This window comes from Talpa europaea, assembly GCF_964194135.1.
Source record: "Talpa europaea genome assembly, chromosome: 15".
Lineage (NCBI taxonomy): Eukaryota > Metazoa > Chordata > Mammalia > Eulipotyphla > Talpidae > Talpa > Talpa europaea.
In genome coordinates, this window is record NC_140083.1 from 2281154 (window position 1) to 2296637 (window position 15484).

At 67.5% G+C, this 15484-nt stretch overlaps 2 protein-coding genes across 2 annotated transcripts in view; one reads left to right on the forward strand and one right to left on the reverse strand.

Moving 5' to 3' along the window:
• Window positions 1–1085, forward strand: part of EFCAB6 (EF-hand calcium binding domain 6) — a gene marked incomplete at both ends in the record, with an annotated part of 146412 nt that extends 145327 nt beyond the window's left edge. Inside the window, one exon of the mRNA XM_084254883.1 lies at window positions 963–1085. Within this exon, the coding sequence (XP_084111009.1) occupies window positions 963–1085 (123 nt within the window). The remainder of the gene's footprint in view (window positions 1–962) is intronic.
• Window positions 1086–5001: 3916 nt separating this feature from the next.
• MPPED1 (metallophosphoesterase domain containing 1) overlaps window positions 5002–15484 on the reverse strand; it is a gene marked incomplete at both ends in the record, with an annotated part of 39896 nt that continues 29413 nt past the window's right edge. The window contains 3 exons of the mRNA XM_084255331.1: window positions 5002–5120; window positions 5810–5923; window positions 7035–7150. Coding sequence (XP_084111457.1) covers window positions 5002–5120; window positions 5810–5923; window positions 7035–7150 — 349 coding nt within the window. The remainder of the gene's footprint in view (window positions 5121–5809; window positions 5924–7034; window positions 7151–15484) is intronic.

Sequence of the window (15484 nt, forward strand, 5' to 3'; positions counted from 1 at the left end):
GTGTACACACTTGCACACGCGCGCTCACCCTCACTCAGGTGTGCACACTCAGGCACGCATGCCCGCGCCCACACGCCTTCTGCGCTAACAAGATCGAGGCCGCAGGTGATGGCCACAGAGGCCGGTGGCACAAAAGCCGGATTAAATCCCTTACCCTACAGTCGGGCCCCTTGCCGGACAGGGCCTGCCCACCCCCTCAGCAGCCCAGCCGCTGAGACCTGGGCCGTGGCGTCCAGAGACAGGCGCGCGACCCGGATACGCGGAAGGCTGGTGTAAGGGCAGGACAGGACACAGGGCAGGTTTTCTGATCCAGCAGACCGGGTCGAGGAGGAGTCAGAGTCCTCAGTGGCTTTTTGCAGGTCTTTTATTAGGATTTAGCAGGTACACAGCAGGCAGGAGTGCTGGGGGGCCGGGAGGCTGGCAGGCCTCCCAGCCCCCAGCAAATCTTCACTCTATCTGGGCTCTCCGGCCTTCTCTGCTCCTGCTTCGGGCTTCTCTTTCGGCTTCTACTGGCGTCCCCGTGACGCCGCCCTTAAAAAGTACAGTCTTGGCCCAGGTGGACCCACTCCAGGTGCCGCCATCAGGCGTGCATTCAGGATCACAGGGCTCCCTCATCTATCCTGATGGCGGGAGGGCAGAGAAGCCTGATACCTTTTACCTCCCCCTACAGCTGGGTGGGGGGAGGCTCACGATGAGCCCGGCAGACTCAGCAGCAGGCGGGGCGGGGGGCGGGGGCCTGGCGGCCCGCTGGGCAGGGTGAAGACTGGGGCCTGCAGGAGCCGGCTCCGGGGCTCTGCCCTGCACCCCGCAGTGACTCTCCACAGCTGGTCTTTACTTTGGGGTCCAGTGGAGACCCCAGCAAAGATGCTCCTGTTGTCTCGGGGGGGGGGGGGGGGGGGCGGGAGGGGGCGGGAGCTGGCGGGCGGGGGAGGGGCCGGGCCTGCAGCCCCTGCCGCCCCCAGGTGCTGAGGCAGTACGGCATCAACCTCTCGGAGGAGGAGTTCTTCCACGTGCTGGAGTACTACGACAAGGCGCTCTCCTCCCGCATCTCCTACAACGACTTCCTCCGCGCCTTCCTGCAGTAGCCCCGCCGCGCGGACGGAGGCCTCGGGGCCTGTCTCAAGACTCATAAAGCCACACCATTCGGGCTTTCACGAACCCTCCAGAGTGTCTCCAGAAACGCACCCCCACGCGCACCAAGCCCTGAGTCCTGTGCGACCGGGCCGGCCTGGCGCTGACCCTCAGCCCTCACGTCCTCGTGCCTGTCCGGGAGCCCCGAAGCTACCCTGCCGGCCTCGGCTCCCTCACGACTTAGAGCAAATAAAGATGTTAGTCTCTGAAGCAGTGATTCTTGAGACAAAGGTAAAATACATAAGCACTCGGAATTTCTGGAGTTTTTATTCCTGAGAGCCTGCCGGGGGCCTGGGGTCACGGAGAGCCTGGCCTCCGACCCAGGTCTGTGCTGGTCAGCTCCAGAGCCCTGCCCTGGGGGCAGGGAGGGTAAATGAAGTAATTGGGCCTTTGGCGCCACTGGCCTCCGGCCATCACCTGCGGCCCTGATGGTGCGAGGCAGGAGGTGCCGGAGCGTGGGCACGGGCACCGGGCGGAGGGTGGACACCTGGAACGGGTGGGCGGGCGTGAGTGCGCGCCTGAGCCGGGGCCGGGTGAAAGGGCGGTGTCACGCAGACGAAGGGCTAAGGGAGGGCGAGCTGCGAGACTGCAGAGGCGAGACCGCGAGAGAACGCGGAGAGCCCAGGGTCCGTGGGGCTGGAGGCTCGGCTGCCTGTCGCCCGGCCCCCTGCCCGGGCCGCGCCTGTGCACCTGAGAGCATTAAAGCCTGAAGAAGAAGCCACCGAGGTCCGGGACTCTCTCCGTCTGCCTGACTCCACCTGCCCTGTGTGTGCTGGCACTGGGGGCACAAGCCCCTGGGGGTCCCACCTCAGTCAGGCCCCAGGCCGCGCCCCCTCCCCCTGAGGCCTGGCCAAGCTGGCCTGATGGGGACCACCCACCAGTGACCATGCCAGAGCGACCCTTCTGCTAAGAGCTCACATGGTCCCTTGCTTCTGTTGTTGTGATGCTTTCTGGAAGGTTCCAGCAGGAACTGGGAGGGGCAGGGAGAAGAGCTGCCCCTCGGCTGTGTGGCTCCTCACCCCACCCCAGGCCAGCCCCGGCCTTCCCAGCACCTCTGCTGCCACCTCTGCCCCTGCCACTCGGACCCCGCCCAGCCCCGGGCCCCCAGGCCGCAGCAGATCCTGGGGTCACTGTCTCCCAGACTTGTTTGTGGGGGGACCATTCTCAGGGGAGCTCGGGAGAGGAGGCTGAGCTGCAGAGCGGGCGAGGCTCAGGGCTGCACACGGGCGCCCCGGGGAACAGCAGCTGGCACAGGGCTAACCCCGACACGACCGGCCCGGGAGTTAGTGACTGGAGAGGCAGTCTGGAAAAATAAGTCACTTGGGGAAAAAAATACTCGTTTATTTTAAGATCAATCGATGACTGGGTGGGAGGCCGACGCGCGTGGATGGCATAGTCGGGTGGATAAACTGCGTAAATAATTCACGCCCCACACAGCTCCGGGTCTGCCTGCTGCGGCCAGGAGTCGTGACGTCCCGGCCAGCACATCTGCCCCCGAGATCTGAGTTTCTGAAAAGAGGGAGCTAGAACCCTGTGGAGAAACACTGCTCCTAGGGCAGGGCAGGTGAAACGGGGAGCGTGGAGATTCTCCGAGCCCTGGGAGGGAGGGAGGGAGGGAGGGAGGGAGGGAGGGAGGGAGGGAGACGAGATACCCAGGGATCACGTTATGTCAGGCGTGACAGCAGCCGCCACCGTCCATCCGGGAAGGGCGCGTCCTCCTGGCTGCAGGGTCAGTCTGAGTAGCCCCGAGGAGGGCTACTCCCCGAACAGTGCCCCGAGGACACCCCAGGGGTGCTTGCTCCAGGCAAGGCCACGGAGGGTGCTGGAGTTAGCAGACTTTAAGGAGAAATCGGAAACTTGTGTAGCCTCAAAATATCTTCCCCAAATATTCATTAATGTGATCATTTTAACATATGTCCGCGGATGGGGCTCCTCCCTGTGGAAGGGGGGCTCTGTGGCCTCCTCCTGGGTGCGCTGGACACAAAAAAGGCCTGAAATGGAAACCTGGAGCCTTTACAGTGGACACAACGGCAGACACCCCTGACCCAAGCCTCTTCTGGGGTCAGAGGAGACTTGCAAAGCCCTCCACGAGCTTCTGGGGGCAGGCTGCACCCCCATCGTGGAGAGCTGCAGGACACCCACACGTTCCAGGTGGGGCCACCGGGGCCGGGCAGGTCTGGGCCTTCTGTGCATGACCCAAGCCCCTCCCCAGACCCGGGGTCCAGCAGTGGCAGGTGCCCCCCCCCCCGGGACACGGGAAGAGGCGCGGCACGGACTTCTCCTTCTTTTTACAAAGACTTTATTGTCTGACATGCTTGACAAAAAAAAATTACAGCCACAATCAAGTTATGCCAGAATGATTGAGGAGCGCGCCGTCATCTTCCATACCTCAAGGACTTTTAATGAATTTTCTCTTAAAGTAACAGCTGCCTTCGTAACTTCTCTCCCACATAAAAATACACCATATTCTGAAGATATTACCTTAGGAAAAATTTTTTTAAGTTTATAGTTCTTGGTCCACATAGAAATTCACCAGAGGCGACCGCAGGGGCTCTGTGCCCTCTCCGCACCCGGCGTGTGTCTGAGGCGTCCCCGGAGACCCGCAAACATGGGCTCCCTGCAGCCCCGCACCCCTGCAGAGCAAACCGGCCATCGCGGTGCCTCACCCCAAGGGAGACCCGCTCGACAGCGAAGGAACCGTGGGCTCCTGGGATGCCAAGTTCAGGGGACAGGACCCTTTGGGTGCCGTGAGAAGAGAACCAGAGGGCCGTTGCCCAGACCCCCAGTGGGGGCCACGCGCTGCCTCGGGGAGCAGGGCCAGCTCGGGCTTCGGTGGAGGCAAAGCGAGGGCAGTGAAGCCGGATGCTGGGGCTCAGTCCTGCCTCTGCCCCTTTTGTGCTGTGCACCCCCAGGCACGTTACCCACCTCTCTGGCTGCAGAACCCGCTGGGGATGGGATGAGCGCACACCGGGAGGGCCCGCGGGGTGCCGCAGGGGCGGGCAGCGAGGGCCTCCCGGGTGCGCTCAGGAGCCCCGCGGCCACGGAGACAGGGCACCGTCTCCCGTGACGTTCGGACTCAAAGCTGACGCAGAAGTCGGGGGTGAACAGAACATCAAAATGGTGACCACAGACCGAACCTGCCCCTCCTGCCTGTGCCCTGCCCGGCCTCCCGGCTGCTCCCCAGGGGCCTCAGAGCTGCAGCCACCCCCCACCCTGCAGGAGAGCCCGGCGGGGCTGGCCACTGTCTGTGTCCCCTCCCCGTCAGGGCAGGGGGCTGAGGCACCCGGGGCTGCACCCCCTCCGCGCCCTCAGCTCCGGGCGCAGACGGAGCCCCAGGGGGCCAGGGACAGAGCCCCATTAGAGCCCCATGAGGGGCCACAACGCGAAACAGGATCCACTCATCACAAGAGGCGGGAGGGCTGTGAGGAGCGGCAGGGTGCGGCTGCTGGGCCGGGAGCAGGACCCCAGGACAGGGTCGCCCCGACGGTCCCGCCAGCAGGGCCTGCGCGCTCAGATGGCTCATTGGGGAGCCTGGCCCCGGAGCCCAGGCTCCAAGGGGGGCCTGGGGCGCTCAGGCCGCGGCTCCAGTCAGCAAGAAATGCGCGCGGGGGGACGGAGGGGCGGGCGCCGGGCGCCCAATTCCTGAGATGCCCCCGGCGCCCGGGCCGGGCCGGGAGGGGAGCGCGCCCCGGGCTGCATGGACCCTCCTAGGGCGGGGTTTTGTGCAAGGATTTCAGGTCCTCGGAGCGCGGCAGGCGGGGCCGGGGGGCAGCGCCACCCCCAGCCCCAGCCCCTGCGCTCGGGCCTCCCGGGGCGCGGAAGGGGGTGCGGGGCGGGGGGCGCGCGGGGCGCAGGGGGCCGCAGGGCCAGTCAGGAGTTCCGGGGCGTGGGCAGGTCAATGACGATCGGCGGGTTCACAGGCTGGTAGTTGACGGTGCACACGGACGCGTTCACGTAGGTGGTCGTGCCGTCCGCCATCACGCCGTAGCCTGTGGAGACGGGGCCCTGCTGGGCGCGGCGCCGACCACAGCCCGGAGCCCCAGGAAGGCCCGAGGCCGCGCCCTCCCCGGCTGGACACGCGCCCGCTGGGCCCGGCTAGGGGAGGGTCAGGCGGAGCGGGATGGGCGCCAGGAGGTGCCGGGGAGACGCCTGGGGAGCCCATGTGCTTCCGAGGGGAGGGACAGGTCCTGGCGGGGGCTCATGGGGGTGACAGCAGGGGTGTGCCCAGCTGGTCAAGTCCGGCTCTGGTGAGGAGCCCTGCCCCGTGCCAGGCCAAGGAGTGGGGGGTCCGGAGGGGCACCGGCAGCGTCCATCGCCTCGACAGCCACGCTGCCCGCGGTCCCTCGACATGGAGCGGGTGCCCGTGGACACGGCGCGTGGCGCTCCCCAGGCCAGAAGCCAGATGCCACTCTGGCCCTGCACGCGCCCGAGCCCCTCAGGCAGCTCTGCAAACTTACCAAGCACCCGCTGTATGCCAGGCCCCAGGGGTGTGCCCACCAGCACCCCCTGCTCAGAAGCACCGCCACCCGCGGCGTCCGGGGGCCCCACGGGGCGAGAAGGGCCCCCAGTCTGATTCCCACTCATCCTCCTGCTCTGGACGTTCCGGCAAGAGCCGGCCCAAGAGCCGGAGGGGCCCGGCCCGCCCGCCACCGCCCGCCGCCCGCCGCCGCCCGCTGACCTTCGTGGATGTGTCCGAAGACATGGAGCCGCGGCTGCACCCGCCGCTGCACGGTGTTGAGCAGCTCCACGCAGCCCACCCGCTGCATCTTCTTGGGGACCCAGTCCAGGAAGCCTGTGCAGGGAGAGGACGGGGTGACGGGCCTGGCGCAGCCCCACGCCCACCCACGGGCGCTGCTCCGGCAGCCTCGGCGTCGCGGGAACCGGACCCACGGGGCTGAGCGTCCAGAGGGGCGGCCGCGGGGCTCCCGCGGACCCCAGACCAGCCTGTGCGCCCCACCCCGGCCGCGGCGCAGACAAGGCCGCGGAGCAGCTTGGGCGAGACTTCTGCGTCCGACACTTTCTAAACAAACAGCACAAAATTATGAAACGGCCTCCCGGAGCCGCCCCTCCGCAGCGGGCACCCGCCACCCTCAGGCCGCACCGGGAGGAAGGGCTGGTGAGGCCCAGAGGAGGGTCCGGCTCGCTCAGCCCCTCTGCTGGCCGGGCGAGCTCTGCGGCTGCTGGGAGGGGGAAGGGGGTGTCTACTCAGGAACGGGGGTGCTGCAAGAGACCCTGACTTGGAGCGGAGGCGGGAGGGGAGGGGAGGGGGAGGGAGGGCAGGGTGGGAGGGGGAGGCGGGTCTGGCCACAGCAGAGTTTCGCCTTTAAGGACGTGGGAGCCGCAGAGGCCGCAGCGGGAGGCCTTGGCACAGGGGGTCCAGAGACCCCTCCTCCTGATGTGACGAGGGGCAAGACTGGGGAGCAGAGGCGGCCTCAGGGGCGTCGGGAGAGAAAGCGGGGCCAAAAAGCGGGGCCAGTGAGGTAGAGAGAAGAGGAGGGGCTGGGGCTCGGTTTGGGGGTGGCCTGGAAGGGACGCGCTGAGGGACAGAATGGGGCGTGAGCGAAGCCGGGAGGAGAGCGCCAGCAGCAGCCCCCCAGGCCTGGGAACGGCCAGGACGGTGGGGGTGAGGTCCCTGGGAGTCTGGCGGGGTGAGGGGAGCCAGATGGAGCAGCCCCGGGTGCTCACGGCCCAGGGCTCAGGTCTGGGGTCGGGGCCCTGCTGCCTTCTGAGCACATCTGCTGCCTGAGCGAGGCGGGCAGCTGATTCTCGCCCCAGGACCGCCCTCCCTCAGGCCACAGGGGAGCCCCAGCACACAGCAGCTGCTCCAAAAATCACACCCCAGCTAGCTGCCCACTCGGGGTGCGGCCCTGGTGCCCCCCGCGGCCCCCCCACAGCCGGCTTACCCAGAGGGGGGCCGTGGGTGATCAGGATGTCCACACCCTCGGGGATGAGGTTCCACTTCTCCAGCAGCGCTTGGCCTCGGGGGAGGTTGAAGCCCCAGCCGTAAAACCAGGGCTGCCTGTGGGAGAAGACCCGGCGCTGAGAGCCGCCTGGGAGAGTGGGGCGACCACAGGCGGCCCCCCACACTGCCGAGGCCGCCGGGCGACATCCGGGCTCAGACCCATGCTCTGGGCTCGAGGGGTGCCCTCTTTGCTCTCTGCACCCCGGTATCTGGGCTCCGTGATGAACAAGTGTTACGTTAAAACAGGAAAGGCTGAAGAAGTACCAGCTTCTGCCCAGGACCGTTCTTGCTCCACGTGCTCCCTTGGAAATCCAGAGACCACCCGCCGCCCCCCGCCCCAGCTGCGGGAGACCCGCGTCCCCCCCACAACGGCAGCTGCAGCCCCGCCCCGAGGCAGCCAGCTCCAGGTGGACAAGGGCCCTCCCCTCTTCTCCCCATTTCCACCCGAAGCCCCCGTCCGGCAGGGCTGCCGCACCCCAGCTCTTGGGGCAGGGCCACATGACCTACGCCCGCGAGTGAGGCCCCCCCGGTGCCCACCCGGGGCTCGGAGCCGCCATCACAAGTCACTGCCCTCCCCGGGCCCAGGAGGAACGCGTGGCCCGGCCCTTCCCGCCGGAGGGAGCCCAGAGCCTGGTCGATGGGATGAGGGGCTGCTCTAGGCCAGCGCGAGCCCCGGGCGCCCGCCTCGAGAGCTGTCCACGGCCGCGAGCCCGTCCCCGAGGGGTGGCCCGAGCGCGCGGCCCCGGAGCCAGCCCGAGCAGTCACGCCAGACGCCCACCCGCCGCGGCCCCGCTCAGCTGTGGGAGCCTTGGGAGGCGCGTGCCCCGGGTGCTCCTCTGCCTCGAGAGCAGCCCCTCGACCTAAGTCAGTGTCACATCCCCAGGACCACGGTCCCGAGCGTTTACTGAGTCACCATCACCCCCCGCCGCCGCCATGACAAATCCCTCCCGGAAACACTCAGGGGCTCTCCGCGAGATCCCCGCGGCCGAGGGCAGGCCCCGCGCTGCAGCTCGAAGGGCCGCGACAGCATGTTTAAAAAGGAAAGAGAAACCGGCGGCCCCGGCCCAGCAGGGACCCTGCCGTCCCCGTGGCTCTGTTACGTGGACACCCACCCGGCGTCCCACCCGCAGACGCCCCCGCGCCCCTGCTCAAAGGGCTGGGGTGCTGCGCTCGGGCGCTGGGCGGCTCCCCCTCGTGCACGAGCTCGGGCCGGGCAGCCCAGGGCCCCGGCCGCCCCAGGAGGCTGGCGGTGGGCAGGCGCGGCCAGCGGCCAGAAGCTGCTCAGGACGCCAGGCCACGGCCGCCCCGGCCCCGCCCGCCAGCAGCGCGAGGCTGCCTCCCCCGCAGCGCCCGTTTTTCACAAATCTAATCAAATATTTACAAGACGGGCTGAGGCTTCGTGAACACGAAGAGCAAGCGCCTCGGTTCCCAGGAGCCACAGCAAGGGGGGGAGGAAACACTCGGAAATCGACCAGCGACCCCAAAAGCCCCAGGACCACAGGCGCCCCGCCCGCCCGCCTCCCCCGCGCCCCCCAGGTGGGTGCTTCCCCGCCGAGGCACCTGTCTGGCTCTCAAAACAGAGCGCCTCCCATCCCGGGGTCTGGGGTCCGCCGGCCCCCGGGGACGCCCCGAGAGGCTGAGCCACAGCCCAGCGTCACACAGCGGGTCCGGGGCGGGTCTCCCCAGGGCAGCAGGCCCAGGACTCCCCTGTTGTCCCCCCCTCCTCACCCGAGCCCATCACCGGCCCCACCCACCTCTGAGCACGTCCAGCCCGCACCTGCCCGCAGGAGGGGCCGGAGAGCAGGGCGGCTCTGGGGACACAGGCCCTGGGGCGCACGAGGCCGGGGGGGGGGGGGGGGGGGCGGGGAAGGCGCCCTGTCCCCTCTCGTGGCTGGAAGGGCACTGAAGTCGGCCTCAGACCCCAGCCCCTGCCCGGTGCTGCACCTCCCGGCCCCTGGGAAGTGAGACACCCCACTGCTCGGGACCTCGCCCAGGAGGGCGCCCCCCGCCCCACACAGGGCAGGGCGGGGAAGAGCAGGCCTGAGAGGGTGAGGCGGCCCCACGCGGGGCAGTGATGGCTTCGCTTCACTAGACTTGGGAGGCAGCGGGAGGCTCAAATCGTCCATGGAAATGTCCAGAGGAGACACCCCAGATGGCCGGGGGAGCAGGGCACCCTCCTGGGGCCAGAGCGGTGGGAGAGACTCTCCAGGGCGACCCGCGCCCTCCCGTCCGGTCCAGCTCTCTTGCCGGGGCCGGGGAGACAGGCGGCCGGCGCTCCCACGTTCTGGGGCCGGTCCCTTGACCCCCCTCGCCGCGTGAGGACTCCTGGGGTTGCAGGCAGGGGCTCAAAGAGCCTGTCACCCGGGCAGCCCGGATCCGGCCCCCCGCTCACCCCTGCCGGCGTGGGGGCAGCCCCGGCTGAGTCGGAGACCCTCAGGAACCGGGGCGGCAGGCGCCGTGGCCCCCGACTCCAGCGGGCTGGGTCCCGGGCGGCCTCCCCCCCGACGCCAGGACCCCCGCGCCTGCCCCCACCCGGGACGCAGCCCAGGCCCCGCGGATGAATCAGAATTCCGGCGAGGCGCTGGGAGGCAGCTTTATGTCCCGAATTTCTGTCTTTCTGTTCTAAAGTAACCATTGGAATAATTTTCTTACAGAATGATAGTTGCCATGACAACCAGAGCAAATTTTCCTTTTCTGAAACAGATGTCTCATTTAGTTGAAAATTAGAATGTGAACAAACCCATGGGAAAAATTAATTCAAACTTTAACAGAGCGCTGAATACAATGTAATCTCTCCGAGGTTAACCCCTTAACAGCTTTTTTGTGCGCTCGTGGTAACCTCCGCAGCCCGGCTAATTAGGCCCGCTTAGCCAATATAAATGACCTCCTCGTGGCCAATCATTAAGCAGTTTCCCTGGAGCAGGAATCCGGGCTCCCCGGCGGGCGGGCGGGGGACGTGTCTGCGGAAAATGGCTGAAGCGGAGCCGCCTTTCTGCTTCCCCCCTCCCCAGGTAAGAGCGGGGGGCAGTGGCCAGGGCGGCCCACGTGGCCGGGGTGCGGCCGCTCCGTCCCCGGGCTCGGGTGCGCGGCCAGGAGGCCTGGGCGAGCTGGTGGGGCTGTGCCCAGAGGGGCACCGGCGCTCAATGCCCCGAGGGCGAGTGGAAGGGCCTGACGGGACACCCGGGGGCGCCCCGGGGACACAGGCACAGACAGCCCCAATCCTCACGCCCACCCCGGGAGGACGCCCCAGCCCTGCCCCATGCCCCAGCAGCAGAGCGGGGGTGTGGGAAGGTGCAGGGCCCAGAGTGGCTGCGACCACGTGCCGGGGCCAACGCAGCCCAGGGGCAGACACCAGCCTGCGCCACTCTGTCCCCTGAGCTGTGACCACAGAGCGGGAAGCCTGCCCGCCGGCCTCGGCGAGCCCCCCCAGTCCCACACACCGCTGCCGAGAGGCCCCCATAGAGTCAGGGTGATGGCGGCAGAGGGGACGTCTGTGGACACAGGGAGCCGGAGGGCCTGGGCAGGGCCCAGGGGGACACAAAGAGGACCCTTACAGGTGGCCCGGGCACGCCCTTCGTGGCAACTGAATCCAGGGGCAGCTCCTGACTGTCCCCTGAGCCTGGCTGGGCGGGGACCGGGGGCACATGGTCCTCGACGGTGGCTCCCAAGGGGTTTTGCTTGTGCCATTCCAGTCATCTGAAATGCCCTTCCAACCTTTCCCCGGAGTTCATGGCCGTTGTCCGTGCAGCCCAGGCATCCAAGGCCTCCGCCTCCAGGAAGGTTCTCCTGATCACCCCGCGGCGCTGGCCCAGGGGGGTCAGCCCACATCCCTCCTGCTGGAGACACTGGGCCTGGGGGCGCCTGGGGAGGGCTGCTCAGGGTGTGCCTGAACGAAGGAAAGATGGAGTGAAGGGACAGGTGCGCTGGCAGCAGGCAGGTGGGACGCACAAAGCCTTAACCCTCTCCTCTCTGCACCCCCCTGGCGGGAGCCACCCTGCAGCCCCAGGAGCACCAGGCTCTGCAGAACAGCAACAGCACCCCTCTCCATCACCCCCTCCACAGCCTGCCCAGGCACTCAGTGCCCATTTCACACGTGAGGCCTCAGAGCAGAGCGAGACCCTCACCCTCACAGCCGCTGCTGCACCCGCCTTGCCTCCCAGGGGAGTCTCCTTCCTTGCGGAGAGGCCCCGGCCCCAGGGCAGCCCCCGGAGGAGGCGGCAGCTCTCAGCAGACTGGGCCAGGCGGCTCCCCTGCCTCTCCTTGCAGCAGGGGCAGCGGTGGCTGTGTGGTGAGCGGTGGTGCATCCCCCCCAGCACCCCTGCGCGCCAGGCTCGCCAGACCAAGCCCGTCCCCCTGCCCCAGGCCAATCACTCAGCCTGACCCTGACCCTGGACCCAAGGTCAGGTTGTTCTTCCTGCCCCCAAGGGTCCGGCTTCCCAGGCCACCTCCAGGGAGCCGGCCGCCCCCTCCGCCAGAGGCCCCAGGTGCCCCAGGTGGGCTCAGTCTGAGCCAGGACAGGCCGAGACCGCTGGGGCCTCACCCTCAGCACCCCGGCCTCCTGGGGACGCCCCACACCTGAGCCCCACCTCCCAGCGCTGCTGGGGACAGGCCGGCCTCGCAGCTCTCTGCCAGCAGCTCCTGGGCTGGGCCGAGGAGGCCGAGGGCGAGCGGCAGCAGCAGGCCCCAGGGCGGCCGTGGGGCCTGAGACCCACCCACAGGGAGGCCACGGGAGAGGCGGATGCAGACCTTGTCCAGGGTGGGGGTCCCCAAGGCGGCGAGTCCACAAGGCCCAGGAGGGCCTAAGCAGCACGTGAGTATACGCACGCCCTGGCTGTGCACCCCAGACCAACACAAACAGCCTCTGAGGGGCACCCCCAAACCAGGCGACACCCTGAATCAGGCTGCCCAGGACCCCGCAAAATGGAAGATTTCCTTAAGAGAGACAGCAAAGGTGCTGGGGGGCTGGGGCTGCGTCCAGACCCCATTCCTCACCGGGAGGGGAGCACCGGCGCGGGGGGGGCGGGGCGAGGAGGGAGGCTGTCCAGGCTGGGCTGCCCACACCAGGCTTCCTAGGAAGGGGGGGCCTTGAGGCCAGGGGTGCCGGGCAGCAGGGCTTCAGGGCCCACCGGGATCCCGTCGTCCAGACGCCTCATTCCAGGCCCCTGTTCCCTCAAGGACAGATAAACGCGGGCCCTGGACCACACAGGAGCGGCCCTCCTGGCCCCACAGCCGGAGAGCCGCGGAGACAACGGCCGCCGGGACACGCCCGCACCGAGAGCCTGCTCTGCCCAGGCACCTGCCCCGAACAACAGCCTCCGAGGAGCCACCGCCTGAGCCCCGTGTCTACCGCCGCGCGCCCGTGACGCGTAGGCCGGGGAAGAGCGTCGCGGACACGGTCCGTTCGCGTCCACCTGCGAGGAGACAGCGTCTGAGGATGAGCAGCTGAGACCGTGTCCTGCGCCGTCAGCGCCTCCCTGCAGGCAGCTCCCAGCGGGGCGCCGCCTCCCGCCCCCCCCACCCAGCCCGCCCCCGCTGCGGGTCACTCCAGGGGCCGCCGTGCTCCTCGAGGGACGATGGGGACAAGGGTCTGCGCTCACAGTGCTGACGTGGGGGGGCTCGGGGACACCGCGCGGACAGCCGCAGTGACCGCCGCGCAGCTCTGATCGCCCCAGGCTGCCCTGTCCCTGTCCCCCCGGCCGCCCCTTGTGCCCAGAGCCGGGAAGGGCGCCAGAGGCTCAGGCGAGCACCCTCCCAGCCTGGCGGGGGGGACTCAGCCCCAGAGGTGGTCGTCAGGCAGCCCCGGCTGCGCGGGAATAACCCAACCTCCCCAGGCCCTGCTCCGGCGGCCCCGGCAGTGACCGAAGGGGCCGCGGAGTGGCCGGCCGTGCCCGCACGTTCTCCCGGGGCCAGCAGACGCGGCGGCCCGGGGTCTCACAGCTGCACCCGCCCGGCGTGCTTGGGTCCGGCCTGGTTCTTCGCGGAGAGCTGGGCCCCGAGGCCCCTGGCTCCCTGGGAGGCCCCCGGAAGCCCCGCCGCCCAAGGCCTGCCCCCCAGAGGCGGCCCCTCCGCTGAGACGCGGGCTCCGCACCCAGACGCCAGCGAAGCCACAGTCACTTCTCAAAGTTTAATGTCTCAGCAGGTTTAGATTCCTTTTTTCAAAATACCAGAAGTAATTAGACCAGATGGACTCGCCGCGTGCCAGCTTCGCTCCCTCCCTCTCTCCGTTTTTTTTTTAAATCAAGGCCGTTTTCAGTTAAATGAGAACAAAAAATGCATCCAAACCCATAAATGAATACGGTATGTATACGGCATTTTTTTTAACACTTAGGCTTCTGTGACAGCTGAGTTCTTCCTCTTCCCTGCAGTCAGGTCCCGCCCCTTCCTCCCGCCGCCCCGGGGAGCTCGTGCGCGTCTGCACCGAAGGGGCCAGAAGCCTCCCTGGGCCCAGGGAAGCCGCAGCCCTGGGGCAGGAGTGGGGGGCCGGGGGGAGGTGGGGGAGCAACACAAACAGGGAGGTGGTGTCCCTTCTCCCACCCGCTCGGGACGCAGGGACTGCTGGTGTGGGCGGGAGCAGGATCCGGGGACGGGGTGAAGGGGCATCCACCCTCCAGCCTGGGGTGACGGGGAGTGGGGTCAGCCAGGAGGGGCAGGGGCAGAGAGACCAGCACTAAGGAGAGGCAGGAACCAGCGGGCAGGGAGCCGGGGTGAGCCGGGGAGAGGCCGCAGGAAGACCAGCAAGACCAGGTCAGGTCTGCATTCGAAGGGAGGCCCCATGGCCTGGCCTCTGTCCACCTGCTCAGCCTCCATTCGTTCATATAACAAAGAGTTACTGTGACAGAGGACACTGCGCTAGGTCTGGGTGAAGCCACAGAAAAGGGGACCCACCCCTGCTTGTGCAGGCGTGTAGGGGGAGCAGCTTCAGAACCACCGGGCAGAGAGATCCAGTCCAGACGCCCGGGTCGGTACCTGGGCACCCACCGCCCTACCCCATCTCCACTCCCAGCCGCACCCCTGCTCCACGCCTTCCATCGAGCTCGCTGGTCGGGCTTCTGCTCGCTCAGTTCCTCCACCTCCCAGCACCCCTCCCGCTGAGTCTGCCCAAAGCAGAGTCCTCCTCCAGGTCTGGCCACTCTTGGCCTGCCAGGCAGACCCCCCACCTCCTCTCCCCGTCCTTGGCTGAGCCCATCACGTCCAACGGTCCTGGGGCCTCACAGGCTGCGGGGAGGGTTCACCCAGGCCCTGTGCACGGTGTGCTCTGGGACCAGACCGCAGGCCTCTCCTGGGGCTCAGGGAGCCCCGCCTCTGCACCTGGCCCGGCAGGATGCAACCAGGCCCCAAGCCTCCTGCAGCCTCCAGGCACCAGGTGACACTGTGTGGCATCCATCAGGGCAGCCCGGGACAGTCCCAGATGTAGTACTGAAAGCTTTCCCCGAAGTGTCCACACCTGTGGAGACCCAAATCACCCCTAAATCACCCCTCAACTTTCTTGCAAGTACACCTCCTCCAGGAAGCCTTCCAGGATCAATCCACACGTCCAAGCACCCATGTCTCTCCTTCCTGTGTGTGGTACCTTCCCACCCTGACAGCCCCTGGCACTCCAGGACTGCTGCCAGTGGGTCTGTCCACCTGCAGGATGGGATCAGTCAGTCGGTCCTCGCAGGACAGTAAGGATGAGACAACACTCGTGGGAACTTCACCCCAGTCCCAGCTGACTATAAAGGCTCAGGAACGAATTGCTGCCCCCACATCCTCACTATCGTCTTAGTCATCACCAGCAGCAGCAGCACCTTCACCGTCATCTTCATCATCACCATCATCATCGCACTCCCGTCACCACCACCACCATCGCCACTTGTACATCAGCGTCTCCTTCATCGTCACCACACCCACCGTCATCGCCACTTACACCATCACCACCCCATCGTCAGCATCACGTCACCATCCTCACGGGGCCCCTGTGGACACAGTGACCATCACAAGAACAGTCGTGGCCACTCCCACCTTGATCCCCACCCAGCCAGGTGAGCTCAGGGGTGAAACCTGACCCCTCTATGTCTCCATCTGAGCTCATCATTTAAACAGCCGCCACCCCAACACCACGAGCCAGGCCCACCTTCCGGGCAAGTTCTGGCAGCCCCTGCCCCGTCTGGCTGCTCCACGTCACCCCACGCAGGCACCGTCGCACCAGAAGACCGGCAACAGGGAAGCCCCCCGCGAGCACAGCAGCTGAAAGCCGCGGGTCGGGAGCCCGTCTGCCTGGAGCTAATCTCCTTCCGCCCCTTGCTAGCCGCATGACCTCAGCCAGTCCTCCCCCTCTGTGCCTCGGTGCCCACCTGGAAGACAGGCCCGACAGTGCCCAGCTGAGTGGGCGCCACAGAGCACCGAGCACAC